The 20,434-nt window shown below is 36.4% G+C and overlaps 1 protein-coding gene across 1 annotated transcript; it reads right to left on the bottom strand.

Moving 5' to 3' along the window:
- LOC136817753 (uncharacterized) lies at positions 1-20,131 on the bottom strand. Its single transcript, XM_067074068.1, has 19 exons — positions 19,973-20,131; positions 17,963-18,121; positions 17,090-17,500; positions 15,410-15,589; positions 14,984-15,181; positions 14,449-14,664; positions 13,642-13,794; positions 12,863-13,033; positions 12,274-12,607; positions 11,363-11,526; positions 7,676-7,978; positions 7,216-7,497; positions 6,517-6,813; positions 5,818-6,403; positions 5,188-5,341; positions 4,340-4,406; positions 2,757-3,028; positions 1,159-1,339; positions 1-896 (listed from the first exon to the last, which is right to left on the bottom strand). Exons 1-19 carry the CDS (start codon positions 20,043-20,045, stop codon positions 241-243), a joined length of 4,857 nt encoding a protein of 1,618 aa, XP_066930169.1. The 5' UTR covers positions 20,046-20,131; the 3' UTR covers positions 1-240.
- Positions 20,132-20,434: the final 303 nt, after the last annotated feature.

Below are 20,434 nucleotides of genomic sequence, written 5' to 3'. Positions count from 1 at the left end.
GAAATAATCCGGTTATTTTGTATATTTTTAGCAGGTCAATAACAGGTCAATATTTCAAGAATGAAATAACAATATAAGTATTTAACGCAATTTTGCGGCAATTAAATAAATATTTTGCGGAAAAGGTATTTCCAAATTTCCATTGGGACTTCCGTGAAATTTAATCTCAGCGAAATTTTATACCATTAAAGTATTGATTTTCCCAGCCTCATTCAAATGATCAATTTCCAAATGATTATTTCAATTACCGTCAGAGGAATCCGAATCAGTTTCTCTGTTCTCACCCTCATCACTCGAATCCCGATTTCCCGATAAGTCACTTTCAATATCGGATTCGTCGTATCCCTGATTATACAAATCCAAATCGGAATCAAGATCTTTGATCCGTTCATTGTAACTCCGCATGGAAGCGAGGCTGGGAGAACGCATTGAAAAATCACTTTGTGTTCTCTCTTGTTCTTCTTCTAAATCATGAAGTCTTGAAAATCCAGCGATACTCTCTTTACCACGTCTCTTTCTTTTGGAGATCGAAATCTTACGAAAAGTTGGTAAATTTTCCGACACGTCATTATTGTTGTTACTATGGGAATAATCTCCTCGTTCGAAATCGTGTTTTTTATTGTTGTTTAATTCAGATAAAGTATTATTGAGAGGCATACGAGATAATTTTCGAAACGTTTGTGCAATTTTCGTGTCTACCTTCTTTTCAACGCTTGAATAATATTTTTCCTTCGAATATAAATGAAATCGGTTATTGTTTCGCAAAGAGCTTGCTCCTTTGTCTCGATATAATTTGATTCTTTCTTGGTCCATTCTGGTCTGTAAATTATACACTCGATGACAAAACACATAATGCAATTTGATGACTTCTCTCCATATCGGGCGAATAGATAGAGCTAAAAGTTAAAAGGTTTTACATTCCATAGAGTCTTAACAATTACGTTAACTCTCAAAATAGTTAGCTACAGCTTTGCAGTACTACCTTTAAGATAAGCTGCAGTTTTTGAATTCAAAGATTTAAGCAATGGAAGCCGATCAAATAATGCCCCTTGAAATTTGACAATAAAGCTAACGAACGAACGAACGAACGAACGAATAAATGAGGAAAAGCGAAGAAATAAGCAAATAGGGAAACGAAAAAAATCCAGAAAAACTTACACGTATCAACAGTGTTATCAACGCCTTCGACTTGAGTTCGTTTTTTATGAAATCGACACGCGGAAAAAATCAAACCAAGAACGACTGCGGTAAACAGCATCCATAATAAAGTTTTGACGGCGTCCATCAATGTCGGTGAATTTGTATCGAATAATGTGTACGTTTCAAACTTGTTCGGTGGCTGAAGAAAGTAATGAAAGTTATATTTGTAATCGTCAGCCGTGCAAAATTACTCGAATCTGATTGGTTTAGAGGAGTGCGATTAATCGTTAATTGCACTATTACCACTTTTTGCACTCTTCGGCGGGGACACTTTTGTCCCCTTATTCTTTTCTCTCCCAAGTCCTGTGTCAGAGACTTTTTCTTACTACAGGGTGTCCCTAATTAAAGTATCGAGTTTGAACATGCGATTGAGTAGAAAGTTTTAAGTGTGTATTCACAAAATTGTATTTTAAGCTCTCCCTCTTTTTTCTTTGTCATTACAATTAATTTATACGTTGTAACTACCTTTTGTAATAAGCCTATGTGAGAAAATACCGTAATTTGCACTCATCCTTCGGACTCGTACAAATTACTATTTTCTCCTTTGTTACTCGTGATTAATCGTTAATTGCACGACAAACCACTAATCACTGACCTAGGTCCGAGTCCACTGGATTACCGTTTTGACTTTGCAGCTATGTTATTTGTTAAAACTGGAAGATAAGAGATAATGGTCTCAAGATTTTGAACCCCCTGCCGATGATTTGTAAATTTCAACAACATTAGTCTTCTTCCATTGAATCTCACTCAAACCAAAGGACAAGAGAGCATACAACATTATGTGAGTAGTCTATTGTCTCAGAACAACCTTACATATAAGACGATAAAGGGAAACCGGTTAGAAGATGAAGAGATAGAACACAGGATGGCAACCTGAGGACAACCGCTAAAGACGGGACTGAATTGAAAAGATGTGTCAGCATTATATTGGCGAACCAAAGCATTGAGATGCACTTTATAGTAGCGGAAAGTAATTTCTCAATTTCATCCTTATTCTAAGTTCTATATTATTGTAAAAAAAGATGATTCAAGGGTCAATGCCAATAACTGCTTCGGATGAAGCACAAAATAATGACATGCCTCTGTCACTTCGAGTAGGTTTTTGAGTTTGCCCGATCATCTTTTAATGGAACACTGATGAACTGCAAAGGAAACAAAGACATTGTCCTTTGAATCTAAAAACAAATTACTGACCTTCATTTTGTCATGTGTACGGATATAAAATGGAATGGCCTACTGAGACAGGGTTATTACTCTAAGGTCCCGAATAGTAGGGGGGGGTCTGAATAAAAGGGGGGGTCCGAAATTTTTGCAAAATATAATAAACGGGGGGTCTGAATAAACGGGGGGGTCTGAAAATATTTAGGTAAATAAAGGCTAAAATCAGGCTATTTAGAGCAAAATAAGGGTCCTTCTCTTTGACAGCTGAAAATATTCTTAAAAACTAATAAACGGGGGGGTCCTAATAAGAACGGGGGGGTCCGAAATATTTTCGAAAATTAATAAGCGGGGGGGACGTCTATTCGGGACCTTAGAGTAAGAGAAAAATCACTAACCTTCATTTTGTCAGTCTGTCCAGCAATCATTTCAACAATGTCCTTTTCATGGAAATGAATACTTGCTTCCATGGAGTGTGCAATATATTTCAAATGACCTGACAAAACAACTCCATAGTAACGTGGATATTCAACTAATTTCACTGGATGCGCCCCTGATAAATCAATAGCATTACGCATGCTCGAGGCTGTATAAGCATCCATCAAAACTCCATGCACTTCTTTTTGTGTTAAAGCTGTCAACAATTCGGTCGGTGTCGTGTAAATGGTGCCTTAAGATTATAAGTTGGAAATCCTAATTAAATTCAGAATTTCAAACGTTCTAATCTAAAATTTCGTTTAGTCTCTATGAAAAATTAGGCGGGTAAAATTAACGAACATTTTAGGAAGAGGCGTAATTTTCCCCAACCAGAAACCCTTCTTGTTAATTTCAAGGAAATCGTGAGAAAGATTTTTATAAAAGTGACGAATATCACAATCCGAAAGCAGCCGGCGAGGCGACCTTTTTTTCCGATGTGTTCTGAGAGCATATTTCAGCTAGAAATTTTGATCTGTTCTGATCAGATCTTCGAAAATTAATCAGCAAGAAATGATAATGTGTTCTGGTGAGACAGGGGTATAATCAAGGTCATCTACCGTGTTCTTGTTGTTTAGGTAACCCTAGAAAGCTTCAGAACGCATCTTTCGTGGAGCAAAACAAATATCTTACAAGTTTATCTTGGCAAACTGTTTTTCCTAGATTTTAGAACACCATAAAGTAGTGATAAGTTTAGGGAGACAAAAAGTACGTTAACCCTATTTGGCCTAGGGGGGGGGGCTCTTTCTGTTCGGAGGTCAAACTATTGGTAATAGCTCCTGAAATAATAGAGCTTTTGCCGTGAAATTTTCTGTAAATTCCTAACTTTTATTTAGCTTCGAAATAAAATAAAATTTGGCACCTAAATATTTTCACACCTTGAGCATGATGACATTTCTGACAGTAAGGTGTCACAAAAATTGACACTTTTCCAATACAAATTTATTTTAAATTTCAAATATATCGTTTAAACCGTAATTTTTATTGAATATTTAGGATAAAACAAGCAATTTAAACTCAGGCAAGCCTTTGTCAGAATACAATAGCAATTTATAAGAACAAAGGAAATTTTCGGTTTTTGCTCACTTTGGGCATTCTGAGTGACGTCATTTTTTGTCAAAAGTTACCTTACGTCACAAGGATCTTGTGTGCCAAATATCATCCAAAAAGACCCAATAGATCAAAAGTTAAGGGGTGGTTCAGAACTAGGGGGGGCATTTCCTGTACCACCCCTTAACTTTTGATCTAGTGGGTCTTTTTGAGAAAGGGAAGGGGGTTATGCAGTTACTTCACGAACACTATGACACTTAGTACGTGGACGGTGTGACAACTGAAAAATCTTAAAAACAGTTACTCCCAAAGCGGAGTAATTGCACATTTTTTCACTGCTTTTTTGGAAAATTAAGACAATAAATTCAAAATACACTTGATTTGTTCAAACATAACTTGAGAAACAATAAGATCTTCATGATGAGCCAAATGAATAAAGAAAATAGAAACAACTTACCATTGTCAACTTTAGCATTTCTTACGATAGCTAGATTGATCTCAAATGACCCATTTAAAGCGCCAATCTTAAAGGAGATACAAAATTAATCATCAGTGACCAGATCAAACCTCACCAATTGCAAAAAATGGTGAAAGGTGAGTCATAAAAACAAGAAAGACAGAAGCGAGTAGAAACACCCGGGGGAGGGGGTTCTTAAGCAAATGGAGGGTACGGCATGAACCGCCCTTAAGGGTAGCTTTTTTGGATTTCCAAAGTCCCGCTAAGATTAGGAAAAATCGGAAAATCAAATTACAGTCCCACTAAGGGTCGAAGAAATAGGAAAATTTCAACTTTTTACCGCCGGAAAGATCGAAATTTGGTCAAAATTGTCCCAATAAGGGTCGTAAAATTCAAAAAAAATTTCTTTGTTTCTATCCTTTTTATTCCCGGTAAGGCCCCCACGGGTAGAAACTATACAGGTTGAACTTCTAAAAGTTTGTAAATATTATTCCCCCATCAATCAAATCAACTACATGTTTTGACATTGATATTGGGAGATTTCTTCGCTGCAAATGATTGAATGGAAAATTTTGATTCATTAACAGTAAGAATGATTATAGCTTATGAAATTGAGCCATTCACGTTATCAACCACACCCTTGGATAGGAAATTTCTCGATGGAGCCACTGAGACAGGGATACGAAATGCTTTGAAATCAGTTCAGAATAGAGAGTTTTTTAGTAAATATATTAATCAGGTGATTACCTTTCTCCCATACAACGAAACATAATTTGAGTTTTTTAGCAGGAATAAAATTTCAAGAAATAAGGGGAATTTAAAGAAAACAATTCTAGCCTGTGTACTACCTTTTTCCCATACAAAGAAACATCTTCAATGACAACAGTTGTAAAAGCTGAAGATAATGCACCCACAATGAGTGAAGTTAAGATTTGACAGACCAACATCCAGAACATAATAAAACAACGAGCGCGTTTCGTCTTCACAACCATATCTCCATATCTAGAAAACAATAAAGCAAAAATCATATGAAGAGTACTATGTAATCAAACCGAGAGAAAAAGCTGTAAACTTGGGGAGGTTACATTCCTAGCCAACTCTTCAATATACCGGTGTATCAGAAATAAGTTACCTTAAAATATTTAGGAAAGAAAATTTTTTTATTGATTGTATCATTGCTTTCGGCAGTCTAATGGACTTAATTGATGAAAAAACTATCAAAATCCAATTTTACCTGTCCTTTTGCCAAAAAAAGGGTATAATTTAAAAAAAATTCAAATTTCATTTCAAAAGATGGTAACTTATTTCTGGCACACCCGGTGTCTAATGAAGCTTAAAACCCTCAGACAAATCATAATTCACCAGAAAGTCGGGCCTTCAATATTTGAGATAGGAAAAGTCTTGGGTGAAAGCAGAATCCAACTTTAACTTGGTCATCAACGTTTTCCAATATACTCATAATAAAGGTGTGATCTTACCCGACAGTCGATTGTGTTATGAAAGCATAATAAAACGTTTCTTTTAATCCGTCAGCTAGTGATTTGGCAAATTGTTGATTGGTGGAAAACGAGAAATGATCCAAGCCCCACAACACCAAAGCAGATAAAACACACAACATAAGATAAATAAAAACAATCGTCCAACAACTCGCTAATTTTTGTAAAATTTGATTCACCAGTTCTTCAGAGTCCACTTTTCGATTCAATAAAACTGCTCCCGGATAATCGATTATAGAAACGAATTTTGATTGGTCGTTAGGTGATGACGTCATTGGGAAAGTGATTTTAGACGTGGAATCGATATCGTCCAAGACACGTTGATATTTTCGTTTGAAAGCTAACCCAGAGTTACCATTACTTTTCAAAGAAAGTTGAGTTGTGTAATTTTGTGTTGAAGTCATTTGACAAACACCGCATGTTTCTGGGATGATTTTCTTGAGTAGATCAGGAAATAAGCCATTGTATTGAAGCTCAAAGGATTGGGAATTAACATCGATGCTTGTGTAAGGAGGTTGTACAAAGAAATTGGTGTAAATAATTTCCTCGCATGAACACGTTGATGCCTCTGAAATCAAGGAAATTGAATGAATGAATGAATTAATGAAAATTTAGATGTTCGGACATACGAATCAGTGTTTCAGTACAATACGGTAAGTAGCATAGATCAAAAGTACAAACCTATGAGTGTTTCTTGACCCTTCCCTCTCGTGTTTTCTACAGAAACACTGACTTTGTAAATTGAATTCGATTCCAGTGATGAAAACCGAAAACTGTTGACTGCCAATGAAACACTTTCTTCAACAACAGAACTTCCCACAACAAATCTACCATCTTGTTTATGAAGCCAGATCTTCACATGATAACCAATTAGATCTTCTATGATTGTAGTTGCCAGGGGTAACCAAGAGACGTGAATCTCGTTATGAGTCTTGTAAATTTGCTCCAATCCTGATACTTTGACTTCAGGTAGACCATCTAGGTAGCAAAATCATATCTTTAAAATTTATTAACTCCTTAAACTAACTTTGAGAAGAAAGTAGCGTTGATGGGCAAATTTTTAAGAATCAACTTGAAACTGTAACGTAAGGACAATGCTGGCATTTAATGCCGTTATTTCAAGGCTTACGTTTTTTTTAACGTTTTTAGATGGACGTTCTCTTGAACACCTTTTTCTCAGTAAACTTTTCGCCAATAGGGTTTTGCTATCATTAAAACAAAAAAAATAACACCAATCTGAAATGTGTAAAAGCATTTTTAGGTGTACAAATAAAATGCAGACCCGAAAGTTTTTCGCGATCAAAAAACAAAATCCTTCCGAAGTTATTGCTTATGGTTCATCTTATTTTATAAAAATCATTTAAAGGGCGTATCACTGACCTTTCACGAGAGTAGTTGCAGCAGTAGTTTGACAAGGACTTTGACCAAAAGAATTAAAAGAACAAACTTCAATGACGTAATCTGTCCATTGTTCCAAATCTTCTAAACCAATAGAAGTCGATGGATGGAATACTGTTCTCTGATTGGTTGTATCGTTTCCGGTGTAAGTCACGTGATAGCCACTGATGGAATTTTCTTCACTCGGGTCCAGATCCCACGTGGTTTGAATGGTAGAAAAACTTGTTGTATCTGCTTGAAGGTTGAGCACGGGTTTTGAAGGGCCTAAAGACATGGAGAATAAATAGAGCCTGAATTCCCATAATCTTAAGCATTTTATAATAACCATATTTAGCTGCAAAGCGAGTGCAAGCTAAAAACAATGCAAAGTAAAAGTCGAAAGCTCATTTTGATAAAATTTGAAAAAATATAGAATTCAGAAAGTTTATCAATTAAAAACTACCTTTGAAATTGTTTTGAGTGGTTCCCAAAGAATACTGTTGAGTGGGTATTCCATTTCCAATATCATTATAAGCCAAAATACGGAAAACATATTCTGTGTTTATTTTCAAGTTATTGAGAATGATGAGAAAATCTTTGGTTGCAATACCACGATATGATGAAGAGGGTTCAAAACTTTCTTTGTAAAAGAAAATATATCCAGAAACGTTTCCATATGAAGATAACGAATTGTTGACTTTTGACCAACTGATGATCCATGAACCGTTTTGTTGTTGGAAACTGGTGTTTGTAGGAGCTGGCGGAACTGAAAAAAAAAGTAAAATCAAATAAACTAAAATGCTGATACAGCATATCCATGCGGGACTGCGAAAAAATGAAAAAATAAATAAACTAAATTGCTGATACAGCATATCCATGCGGGACTGAGAAAAAATGAAAAAATAAATGCTGAAATACAGGGGCAACTGTCCAAGGGGTTATGGGTAGTAATGCAAATGCAGTAAGGTTAACTGATTGTTGTTGGATACTGATGTCTGAAGGGAGCTGGCGGGACTGTGAAAAAATGCAAAAGTAAATAAACTAAAATGCTGATACAGCATATCCATGGATGACAATTTTCTTAAGGGCAACTGTGCTAGGGAGTTTTTTTCCCGAAGGACGATCGACCGATGGGCACCTGTGTTAGAATCTTTTCATTCATGATATACACCACTGTAACGATTTCACAAATTGATTTAATTTTCTGTTTCTTATACCCAAAATAGTTGTTGTGTTAATGACGTAATGTCACAAAACAAATCAAGGGCAATTAAAGAAAACTCAAAGAAATTCAAAAATTAATCAGGATAATTCGAAGAACATCCAAGTAGAAGTCAGTAAAGATCAAGGATAGTTCAAGGATAATTAAAGGCAGGAAAATTCAAGGAAAATTCTGGGAAAAGAAAATTCAAGGAGTATCCAAGGAAAATTCAAGAAAAATTCAAGAAAAAGCCAGGATAATTCAAGGAAAAACCAGGAAAAGTCAAGGATAATTCAAGGAAAAGCCAGGAGAGTTCAAAGAGAATTCAAGGAAAAGCCAGGAAAGTTCAAGGAGAATTCAATGAAAAGCCAGAAAAATTCAAGGAGAATTCAATGAAAAGTCAAGGAAAAGCCAGGAAAATTCAAGGAGAATTCAAGTAAAAGTCAGGGAAGTTCAAGGAAAATTCAAGGAAAAGCCAGGAAAAGTCAAGGATAATTCAAGGAAAAGCCAGGAAAGTTCAAGGAGAATTCAAGGAAAAGCCAGGAAAGTTCAAGGAGAATTCAAGGAAAATTCAAGGAGAATTCAATGAAAAGTCAGGAAAAGTCAAGGAGAATTCAAGGAAAAGCCAGGAAAATTCAAGGATAATTCAAGGAAAAGCCAGGAAAATTCAAGGAGAATTCAATGAAAAGTCAAGGAAAAGCCAGGAAAATTCAAGGAGAATTCAATGAAAAGTCAAGGAAAAGCCAGGAAAATTCAAGGAGAATTCAAGTAAAAGTCAGGGAAGTTCAAGGAAAATTCAAGGAAAAGCCAGGAAAATTCAAGGAGAATTCAATGAAAAGCCAGGAAAATTCAAGGAGAATTCAAGGAAAAGCCAGGAAAGTTCAAGGAGAATTCAAGGAAAAGTCAGGAAAATTCAGGAAAATTCAAGGATAATTCAAGGAAAAGCCAGGAAAATTCAAGGAGAATTCAATGAAAAGTCAGGAAAAGTCAAGGAGAATTCAAGGAAAAGTCAGGAAAATTCAAGGATAATTCAAGGAAAAGCCAGGAAAATTCAAGGAGAATTCAAGGAAAAGCCAGGAAAAGTCAAGGAGAATTCAAGGAAAAGTCAGGAAAAGTCAAGGAGAATTCAAGGAAAAGTCAGGAAAATTCAAGGATAATTCAAGGAAAAGCCAGGAAAGTTCAAGGAGAATTCAAGGAAAAGCCAGGAAAATTCAAGGAGAATTCAATGAAAAGCCAGGAAAATTCAAGGAGAATTCAATGAAAAGTCAGGAAAAGTCAAGGAGAATTCAAGGAAAAGCCAGGAAAATTCAAGGATAATTCAAGGAAAAGCCAGGAAAATTCAAGGAGAATTCAATGAAAAGTCAGGAAAAGTCAAGGATAATTCAAGGAAAAGCCAGGAAAGTTCAAGGAGAATTCAAGGAAAAGCCAGGAAAATTCAAGGAGAATTCAATGAAAAGCCAGGAAAATTCAAGGAGAATTCAAGGAAAAGCCAGGAAAGTTCAAGGAGAATTCAAGGAAAAGTCAGGAAAATTCAGGAAAATTCAAGGATAATTCAAGGAAAAGCCAGGAAAATTCAAGGAGAATTCAATGAAAAGTCAGGAAAAGTCAAGGAGAATTCAAGGAAAATTCAAGGAAAATTCAAAGAAAAGCCAGGAAAATTCAAGGAGAATTCAATGAAAAGTCAAGAAAAGTCAAGGAAAATTCAAGGATAATTAAAGGAAAAGCCAGGAAAATTCAAGGAAAAGCAAGGTAAATTAAAGGAGAATTCAAAGATTATACAAGGATAATTCAATGAAAGTTCAAGGAAATACAAGGAAAATTGGAGGAACATCCAAGTAAAAGTCAGGGAAGTTCAAGGAAAATTCAAGGAAAAGCCAGGAAAAGTCAAGGATAATTCAAGGAAAAGCCAGGAAAGTTCAAGGAGAATTCAAGGAAAAGTCAGGAAAATTCAGGAAAATTCAAGGATAATTCAAGGAAAAGCCAGGAAAGTTCAAGGAGAATTCAAGGAAAAGCCAGGAAAATTCAAGGAGAATTCAATGAAAAGTCAGGAAAATTCAAGGATAATTCAAGGAAAAGCCAGGAAAATTCAAGGAAAAGCAAGGAAAATTAAAGGAGAATTCAAAGATTATACAAGGATAATTCAATGAAAGTTCAAGGAAATACAAGGAAAATTGGAGGAACATCCAAGTAAAAGTCAGGAAAGTTCAAGGAAAATTCAAGGAAAAGCTAGGAAAATTCAAGGAGAATTCTGGGAAAAGTCAGGAAAAATTCAAGGAAAATTCAAGCATAATTCAAGGAAAAGCTAGGAAAAGCCAGGATAATTTAAGGAAAATTCAAGGAAAAGCCAGGAAATTCAACGAAAATTCAAGGAAATTCAAGGACTTTACAAGGATATTTCAAGGATTAATCTCATGGTTGATTGAAATTCGATTGACGTTTTTGCTTACGTTAATTTGTAATTTCACGCGAACTTGTAATTTCCCTCCTAGAATTTGTAATTTCCCGCAAAAGTGAGATTTCCATCGTTTGGAAATTCATTACCTTTTTCGAATTTCTTACTAACTTTGAAGGCTTAAGTAAATGGAATACTATCCAATTAAAACTCGATTCGCATTTCTATGATTTTTTTGAGACCTCTTTTTAAAGATTCAGATTGATTTCCAGTGTCAAATTGACGTCCTCGAGAATTGTTAGAATTTCAATCCAAACCATGAGATTAACCAGGAATCTCATGCTTGTTTTCGTGAAATTCTGGATAAATTACCCTCGGTCAAATTTCGAAATATTTTAAATTTCCCTCGTTGCTCTCGGGAAATTTCAAAATTTACCTCGGGAAATTTCCCTCGTAACCATGAGATTACTAGTACAAATCAAGGAAAAGTCAATGAAATATTAATAAAATACAACAGCAACAACAGGATAATAAAAGCCAACAAAAGTAGTTTATACCTTTATCGGTGGAGAAGTTTGACGGTTTGTCGAAAGTGATTGAAATTTTTCCACCTCGAATTTCAAAGACTTGACCATTATCGAAAGAATCCATCATGAAAATCAATTGAAATGAATCCAAATGTTGAAATGTGATCGTCATATCTGTTATCACACTCCCAGATCTAAAAGAGAACGTATTCAGATCAAAAGATTCAAGTAAATGACTGGCTAAAAATAATGGACCTACTGTGAGCTTGTGAGAAACTTTCGATCGAACAAATCTATGAAAATCTAAGTATCAGGAATGAACGCAAGATTTTTTTATTTTTTTCTTCTTCTTGATTTAAAAAAATTAAAAGACGGGATCGTCCAACCAAAATTATATTAACAACAAGGTATCAATTTTAACTATATTTTTTTTCCTTCCAGAGCAATGTATCAAAATATGCGGTCAGCTAAATTTTTTGGAACAGACTTTGAAGTAAAGCTAATCAGGGTATGAAGATGGAGCGCTGTTACGATTTTCATAATGATGTACGAAATTTAAAGATTCTACCAAGCTGGCAAACGACGTTGTTTCAACATTCATCTAACGTTATATGGACGTTGTGAACATTAGATAAATGTTAAAAAAAACGTTGTAATGCCAGCTGGGTAAGTACTATGGCTGGAGAAGGACTTCCTAGAAAAATTATTCATTTCTATTTGGCTGAGTTGCAGGAGGCTTCTTTCGCACCTATAGACACCTTTAATTAGCGCCCTGTCAGCACCTTGAACTGACTACCCGATTCCCCTTACATGGCATGGGTTGACCCGGGTGAAGGTTCATTCATTTGCCAAGTGAACCACTGCGAGTGGGAATTGAACCTCAGTCGCCTTTACAGCAACCAAGGTCAATGACCACTATACCATAGCGCCTTCAAAGTTACCTCAATCTGTTGACGTCAATCTCCTTTATGGATTCATCGAAACCAGAGTTGTTCAACAAAACCCGAAATTTATCAAATCTAAGTTTATACATAGCTCGTTTAACAAAATCATCTTCTTGAAATTCTTCATCAAAAGAAACAGAAATTTCCACATCGATTTCTTCACAAGGATGAAAATGACAGCCTTTATATTCGGTTGAATTCCCTGGACATGATTGACCACCATACAAAGGTTGAGGGTTGGTGCAAAAACGTTGGCGTGTCATGTGACCAGTGTTACATGGTTTTGAGCATGCGCTACTCCACTCTGTCCAATTCGTCCAACCACCGTTCACTAAGACGGAAGTTATCATCCAATTTCAGATTTGATTTGGTTTTCAAAGAAGAAAAGAAGTTTGACATAATGTTATATTTCATTAACCGAGTCTAGATTTATATTTATTAATTAAAGCTAGTTGTCCACTTGAAAAAACAACTTTATGGCTATATGGTTGTTCTTTAGTTAAAAATCCATTCTTTTATTTGCGACAGGGGGAAAGAGAAATTATACCGTAAAAATTGAGAACGGATTTTACGATTCAATATGTACCTGGACACTTTCCGACACCACATATCCTGGATTGATTGAATAGACCAACACAAAAAGCACCTCCGTTGGAGGGTGAAGGATTTGTACAGTATCGATAACGATGTTGTCGCCCTCCTCCACATGTTTTGGTGCACTCCTCCCACGAGCTCCAAGAACTCAACCCTCCGTTCACTGAAAAAGAAAAGAAATGTTGACGTATGTTCTAATACAATAATGACCGGTTAGTGAAGGCTGTAGGGAGATACATTACCCGAAGTCAACGCAGCGACCTCGCTTGCGCCTCACTGAAAAATATTGTGTTATTTTTTCCATCCCAACTCTGATTGAAAACAATGGACCCGGGGGGGTACTTATGCAAATGGAGGGTACGGTATGTGCCGCCCTTAAGGGTACCTTTTTTGGACTTCCAAAGTCCCGCTAAGGGTCGTAAAAATCAGAAAATCAAATTTCAGTCCCACTAAGGGTCGGAAAAATAGGAAAATTTCAACTTTTTACCCCCTGAAAGATCGAAATTTGGTCAAAATTGGTCAAGGCGGCACCCCCCCCCGTCAGCTCGCAACCCTAGTACCCCCCCCCCGGGCAATGGACCAGCTATAAAAAAAACATGGGGATATCGATATCCGTTTTCCCCCAAATCCTACCGGGCCTGTTAGAGGGAGCTGTCTTTTTAGGACGTTTTAGAGCTTTTAAAGTCTCATTCATCTGTTTGGAATTGTTATATTTCCTATCATTAGAATTATGGAAAGTGATAGATCATAGTTGAAAAGGATTCAACCTACCTGGACATGGCGCTGAGCAATCTTCAGTTTGTGTTTGACCGGTACATTGAAAATCTGGATCATCAAAATCACAAATTCTGTGTCTTGTTTTTTGACCATTGCAAGAAGCCGAGCATTCGGACCATTGTGACCATTTCCCTTCTGTTATATCAGCTGAAAAGAAAAAGATAAAGTTAATTTGTTTATTTATTAATTAATCTAAATTTTCGTTCGTTCGTTCGTTCGTTCGTTCGTTCGTTCGTTCGTTCGTTCGTTCGTTCGTTCGTTCGTTCGTTCGTCGTTCGTTCGTTCGTTCGTTCGTTCGTTCGTTCGTTCGTTCGTTCGTTCGTTCGTTCGTTCGTTCGTTCGTTCGTTCGTTCGTTCGTTCGTTCGTTCGTTCGTTCGTTCGTTCGTTCGTTCGTTCGTTCGTTCGTTCGTTCGTTCGTTCGTTCGTTCGTTCGTTCGTTCGTTCGTTCGTTCGTTCGTTTGCATTGGGCTGACATTTTGTTACAGTTTTAGGGGAGATATGACAGTTTTTTAAATTGGAGGTTTTTATGGTAAGTTAATAATGTATAATTTTGCTTGTCCATCTGGGTTGCCAAATTTTGAGATTCAATCGACAGGGATTCATCAAAGTAAACTGCTTCAATAAAACGATATCAAACTTTTTTAGTTGCACAAGTAGAAACTTGAATTTTGATACCCAAGCTAGTTGGAATGTAAATGAGAATAGAAGTCTAATGATGGAGATTTAAAACTTCTCAAAATTGCTTCCTGCTTCAGCCCTATAAATGCTTGTATCAGAATTCGGTAAAAAGGTACACCTACTTTTCTCGATACATTTACAAAGTCTTTGCTGGTCATCATTAGGTGTGGATTGACAATCGACTTCTTTTTGTTCAATCAAACCATAACAACGTTTTGTAGAATTATCAAAATAAGGTGTAATTGAAGATTGCCCGATACTCCAATCAAAACAATTGGTGTCAAGTGATTTGAAAATATCCAACGGTGCGACGAACCCCTCTTTGTCACATGCTTTGCCTATAACAAGGTAAAATTCAGAAAGACAGTTCTATATTGAAATTAGTTTTAGTTTGCCTATGGCACAGGTTTTAAAATGTCTTACGATCTCGACAATGAATTCCATTAGATCGTTCAGATCGTTCAATACCCATGAATTATTCGTTTAATATGTTTCCAAGAAAAAAAGCACGTTTTGAGAAATACTTTGTAAAATTTCAAAAGAAACTCAATATATTTTTGAAGCTGCATAATACAAATGTTTTTCACTTCGAGAGTTACTAGCAAAATCACATGGTTCTTTAAATCTAATCTTGTCTTCGATCCAATTACTATTTACCTTCCAAATGACAAAAGTTTGAACAATTCATTCCAAAAGGAGCCAGAGAGATGAGATTACAAATTCCACCAATTTGACATATTTCGGTATCATTGCCAACACAAACACCTTCAATACAATGTCTTCTTTTCACACCTTCGCCACACAATGAATTTGTTTCTTCGCTTGATTGACAACTTGACCACTGACCCCATACACCTATTAAAAGTTCTTGGAAGCCTTTGATCGCAGTGATTGGTTAAAGTAAAAAAATCGTACCAATACAAAAGTCAATCATAACCATAGTAAGAAACAATGGAAAGAAACAAAAGGCTTCCAGACCGGGGTTTTTTATACGGACTATGTCATAACTAACACAAACTTTAGAATCAATTCGCTTTCGTTTTCGTTTTCGTTTTCGGGAAGGTGAAAGAAAAGGATTCTTACCTGGACAAGGGACGTTTTCACATTGAGTGTGCTCAATACTGATTCCAACACACAGAATTCCACCATTTTGTGGAGAAGGTTGATCGCATTTTCTTTCTTTTGTTTTCATCCTTTGCTTTCCACACGTTGGCGTGCATTCACTCCAATTTCTCCAATCACTCCATCCACCATTGATCGGTGCTAAATGGATAAACTTATTAGTTAAGTTTAAGCGATGAAAAACAGGAAACAAGCTACATGCTGAATGGCTAATGTAATTTAAAGAAAATTGAAGGTATGGCAACAATAATAAGAAAATGCAAACTAAGAAATCATAAAACAATACCAAGCCAGTCGCGAGAAATGTTCTTTTTCCTTAAAAATGACAGAAGAGAATTTTCCCCACTACAAAAATCAAATTTTTACGACCAGGAAACACGGGTTTAGCAACTTTTAAGAGAACCTTATGCAAAAAATCAGTAAAGAAATAAATGAAGCAATTTCACACAAAACAAAATTTTTAGGCTGGCCCAAATTTACCCAAAATTTATTTTTTCAAGGTGCAGGCTCCATCAGATTTGAAATATTACCATTTTACATCATTGTGCAAAAAATCAGAAAAAATAACAAAGCCAAGCACATTTTCCCTAAATAAGAAAATCCGATTTTTACAGCCAAAAAAACTTTCGAGGAAAAAAGGTTTCAAGGTTTCAGAGAACCTGTTTTGATGCAAAAACATCAGAAAGAATTAATAAAGCAATATCACACAAAGTCCAAAAAAACCTATTTTTGGGCACATTTTTTAGCCCAATTTTGAAAAATTTGGCTCCATCAGATTTGAAAAAATTATCATTTTACATCATTGTGCAAAAAATCAGAAAAAAATAACAAGCCAATCGAAAGACATACTCATTTTCCATAAAAGTAACTAACGGGAATTTCCCCAAAAAACAAAAGTGCGTCATTTAAGGCGAATAAGATTTTTTCGGGAAAAATTAATGCAGCCAAATTTTAGAGAACCTTACACTCTGTCTCTTTGTGCAAAGTTTGAGAAAAAGCTTTTGAAGCAATTCCGCTCAAAGTCCAAAAAAACCTATTTTTAGGCAGTTTTTACCTGAGAAAAGCTCGAAGCAGACGAACAAACGGACATGAGTTAATTTTTAGGACCTCCGAGGTAGGTCCAAAAAGGAGCATATCACCCAGTTGTGAAATTAAGTTAACACAATGTGAAAACAATGGGCTTTTCCAGAAAAAAAATGAATATGGGGGTGGAGGATATAACAATTTTCAGCAAGGATACTTTTTTCAGTGATTTACCCCCGGACAAAGTGACTTTTGGCCCCCCGGACAACGGGTTTTACCCCCGGACAAGCATCAGTTGACCCCCCCCCCGGAAAGAGCAAATTTACCCCCGGACAAGGCAAAATTTGACGATTTTTTGCTACCCCCCGGACAATATATCCTCCACCCCCCCCCCCCCCCCATGTATGGATATTTTCTGGAAGAGCCAAATGCATCTTCATCAGACCAAAGCTTTTAAAGGGACTATGTACGAGACAAAAAGTGTACAGTTGGCGCTCTCTCATTTGATTTTCAATGGGAATGGGATTTTCATCGAATACGGAAGCGTATCGAATAGACTTTTAATATTATCGAATAATGGATGGAGAGCGTAAACTGTATTTGAAAATTTTAACAAACCTGGTCTGGGTGTTGTTATCCTTGTTGTAGTTGAAGATGATTTGGTTGTTGTTGTTAAAGATGTCGTTGATCTAGGAGCGGTCGTTGCCGTTGAAGAGGTAGTTGATGTAGGCGATGCTTTTGTCGTAGGAGAGGTCATTGAAGTTGGTTGGTTCATTGTTGTGGGAGGTGTAGTGATTGTAGTTGTTGTCGTAGGGGTGGTCGTTGTTGTAGTAGGGATGGTCGTTGTTGTAGTAGGGATGGTCGTTGTTGTCGTAGGGGTGGTCGTTGTGGAAGTCGTTGTTGTCGTAGGGGTGGTCGTTGTTGTCGTAGGGGTGGTCGTTGTTGTCGTAGGGATGGTCGTTGTTGTCGTAGGGGTGGTCGTTGTTGTCGTAGGGGTGGTCGTTGTTGTTGTAGTAGTTGTCGATAAACCTTTGAGAAAAAAATTGAAAATATGAAATATGGAAAAAAAACAAATATCTTACAAGTATATCGTGGCAAAATGTTTTTCCTAGATTTTAGAACACATCCAACCATAAAGTAGTAATAAGTTTAGGGAGACACATAGTGCGATTAAGGTTTCGTAGAAATCAGAACACATCATTTGTATAAGAAAATTGAAGGTCATAACATTTGGTCTCCTAGAAGATAAGAACACATATTTCTAAAAAATCTCTCCGCCGGCTGCTTCTGACCGTTATGAAGCTTTCAACATGAACTTTTTAGACCTTTTTTTGCTCGTTATTTCATGAAAGTGTCTTTCAAAAAAATGCATTAAGGAATCCCAGCTGGCACACAGCGTTTTTGACCCGTTCATCTAACATTATATGGACGTTGTGAACGTTATATAAACGTTGAAACAACGTTGTGTGCCAGCTGGGATAGCAGACTCACAAGAACAGTTCAGTATTTGTTCACCATCTCCTAAACAATCAAGTCCCCCATATCGAGGTTCAGGGTTATTGCATTGTCTTGCTCTAATGTGAGTGTTTAGACCATAACATGATGTATCACACAATGAAACATTCGTCCAACTACTCCATTCACCATCCACTACAGAGAAAATAAATTTCAAAAAATGAAAGGGAAACGAATGACTCAATGCATATCTGTCAAAATGCGACGCAATTCCTAAGGCTTTGGGAAGATTGTATACCCTAGACCAGCGGCCGAGGAGGTAAATTGTGCCACTTCGTAGGGCACCCCTTAGATCAGGGCAAATTTTTGATATTATGCTCCTAATAGGGTGTAGAATTGACAAATGAATTTGCCCTTCAAATCTCCTGCAGTTTTCGAGCGAATCGATTTTTAGTAAATCGATAGAACTTAGGGGGGACCCCCCTTTTTTGTCAATTCTACACCCTATCACTATTAGGAGCATTATATCAAAAATTTGCCCTGATCTAAGGGGTGCCCTACGAAAACCTGTTTAAGGCCTTTTCTGAATCTCGGACCCTGGTCTATTACACGAAAGTAACTAGACACATAATTGACGGCCTTGATTATTAACACGCAAAAAATTAACACGAATTTTTATTTGCTTTTTCAAGAACACCACGGCTGGTTTTAATAGACCTTTTCATAAATTACGTCACGAAAATCACTTACCTCGTTTTGAAGTTATTGCCATGGTGATTAACTCCCAGCGGATTCTATTTAAACTACTTTCTATTCATAAAAAAATCATTTAATGTCTCATGGGACATAATCACCATGGTAACTGTTTGAATACGAGGCAAGTGACGTAATTTATGAGAAGGCCTATTAAAGGGGGACAAGCTGGAGTTTTTACAAGCTCTTATTCGATTCGGTTGGTCGTTAACCAGTAATAAAACAATTTTGTTACTTTTTCTAAAGAACGCGTCATCTCTATCACTTCAAATGACCAATTAGTGAAATATCTTATAAAAACTCCAGCTCATGCCATTAAAGGGGTTTTAATTAACACGAAATTTCTTAATTCGTGGTAATTACATGTCTACTTATTTTCGTGTAACAAGGTACTCTATTTCAGTAATTCGACCTTCATTCCGCTTCATTATAACCCGTTCAATTTCCACGACACTTACAAATTGTTGTAACGGTAGTGGAAATCTAAACTTTTTTCAAAATATTAAGCAGTGATTCTGTTTCAGCACCTTATATAGGGGTGGATTAAGATGATAGAAATTCTTGAGATTACTGATTATTTTGTTTCTGTGTAAACCATCATCGAGTTTAAGTATGTGTTTTCTCTCCAACGGAGACGGTAAGATTGCAATTTGACTAGATCCTGACCAACTGAGGACGACGGTAAATCAGTCACTATATCGTCCTCAAAAGTACAAATACTCGCTACTAGGAACTGGACTGGGGAAAGCTGAGGTAACTCGGATTCAACAAAACACATTTGAGAAATATAGTGAAGTTATGCACTGAAGAAGATACAAACTAGCGACTAACCATGACAATCTGTAACAAAAACCCAATATACATTTTGGAAGAAAGAAATAAAAAAAGTAAAAAAAACAAAAGGAATGCACAAGACACAAAAGTGATACGTGATCGGCTCTTTTTACAACGCCCCTTATTGGCGTTATTTTTGGGCTCGTGGCGTAAAAAGGGCCGGGGTAAAAAGGGCCGATAAGGTAAGCTGAAGACCGAAGTCTGAGGATGGCAAAGGAACAAGAAAGAAAAAGATGAATTCGACCTGGTGACAGCTGATTTATACCGTCTTCATACCACTTGAGAAGTAAATACTGTAGCCCATGATGGCTAGATTCTGGCATATCACGGGCTCACTCGACGAAGTAAACTTAAACTACTATTAAGAAACATCAGGGTGCTTTTCGAAACTTACAGCTTTTAATCATCAAAACCTTTAAGGGATGGTAAATACAGACATTTTTGAAGAATAAAACTGACCTGGGCACGGCTGTGTATTGCAATCAGGATATCTTTCTTCGAAACCAGACTCTTCTTCGCATTGCTCATTCATTTTGTATGCTCTCCTTTGTGTGTAGTTCCCTCCTCCACAGGGCTGTGAACAATTTGTCGTTGTGTTCGTCCACTCTGACCAACCACCGATTACTAAGAAATCAAATCAACGAAAATCAGTTCCAAAATAAATTCATGATATGCACCATTGCAATGTCTTCCACGGACCCAACAACTGATTGGTTGAAGGTGACGTATTAATTGATTTTACGTCACTTTCAACCAATCAACTGAGAGAGACAAGATATAATTACAAGTGATACCTCATTGAAAAGATGATTCTAAGTGGATGGTGGAAGTCCTTCAAAAATTTCGAAAATGAAGATGAAAAATCTTTTTTTCTACATGACCAAAAATTTTGAATTTATACTTTTCTGAAACTTGAAACTT

The sequence above is a fragment of the Clytia hemisphaerica genome, unplaced genomic scaffold (assembly GCF_902728285.1).
Source record: "Clytia hemisphaerica strain Z4C2 unplaced genomic scaffold, Clytia hemisphaerica genome assembly, whole genome shotgun sequence".
Lineage (NCBI taxonomy): Eukaryota > Metazoa > Cnidaria > Hydrozoa > Leptothecata > Clytiidae > Clytia > Clytia hemisphaerica.
Note: the sequence above shows the minus strand (reverse complement) of the source record. Positions and strands in the feature narration are given on the sequence as shown.

Coding starts and splice junctions, on each gene's coding strand:
- LOC136817753 (XM_067074068.1), bottom strand. CDS start 20,045: ATGAATGAGCAATGCGAAGAAGAGTCTGGTTTCGAAGAAAGATATCCT. Junction 15,590..17,089: donor GATAACAACACCCAGACCAG/GTTTGTTAAAAT, acceptor TTATCCATTTAG/CACCGATCAATGGTGGATGG. Junction 15,182..15,409: donor TGAAAACGTCCCTTGTCCAG/GTAAGAATCCTT, acceptor AACTTTTAATAG/GTGTATGGGGTCAGTGGTCA.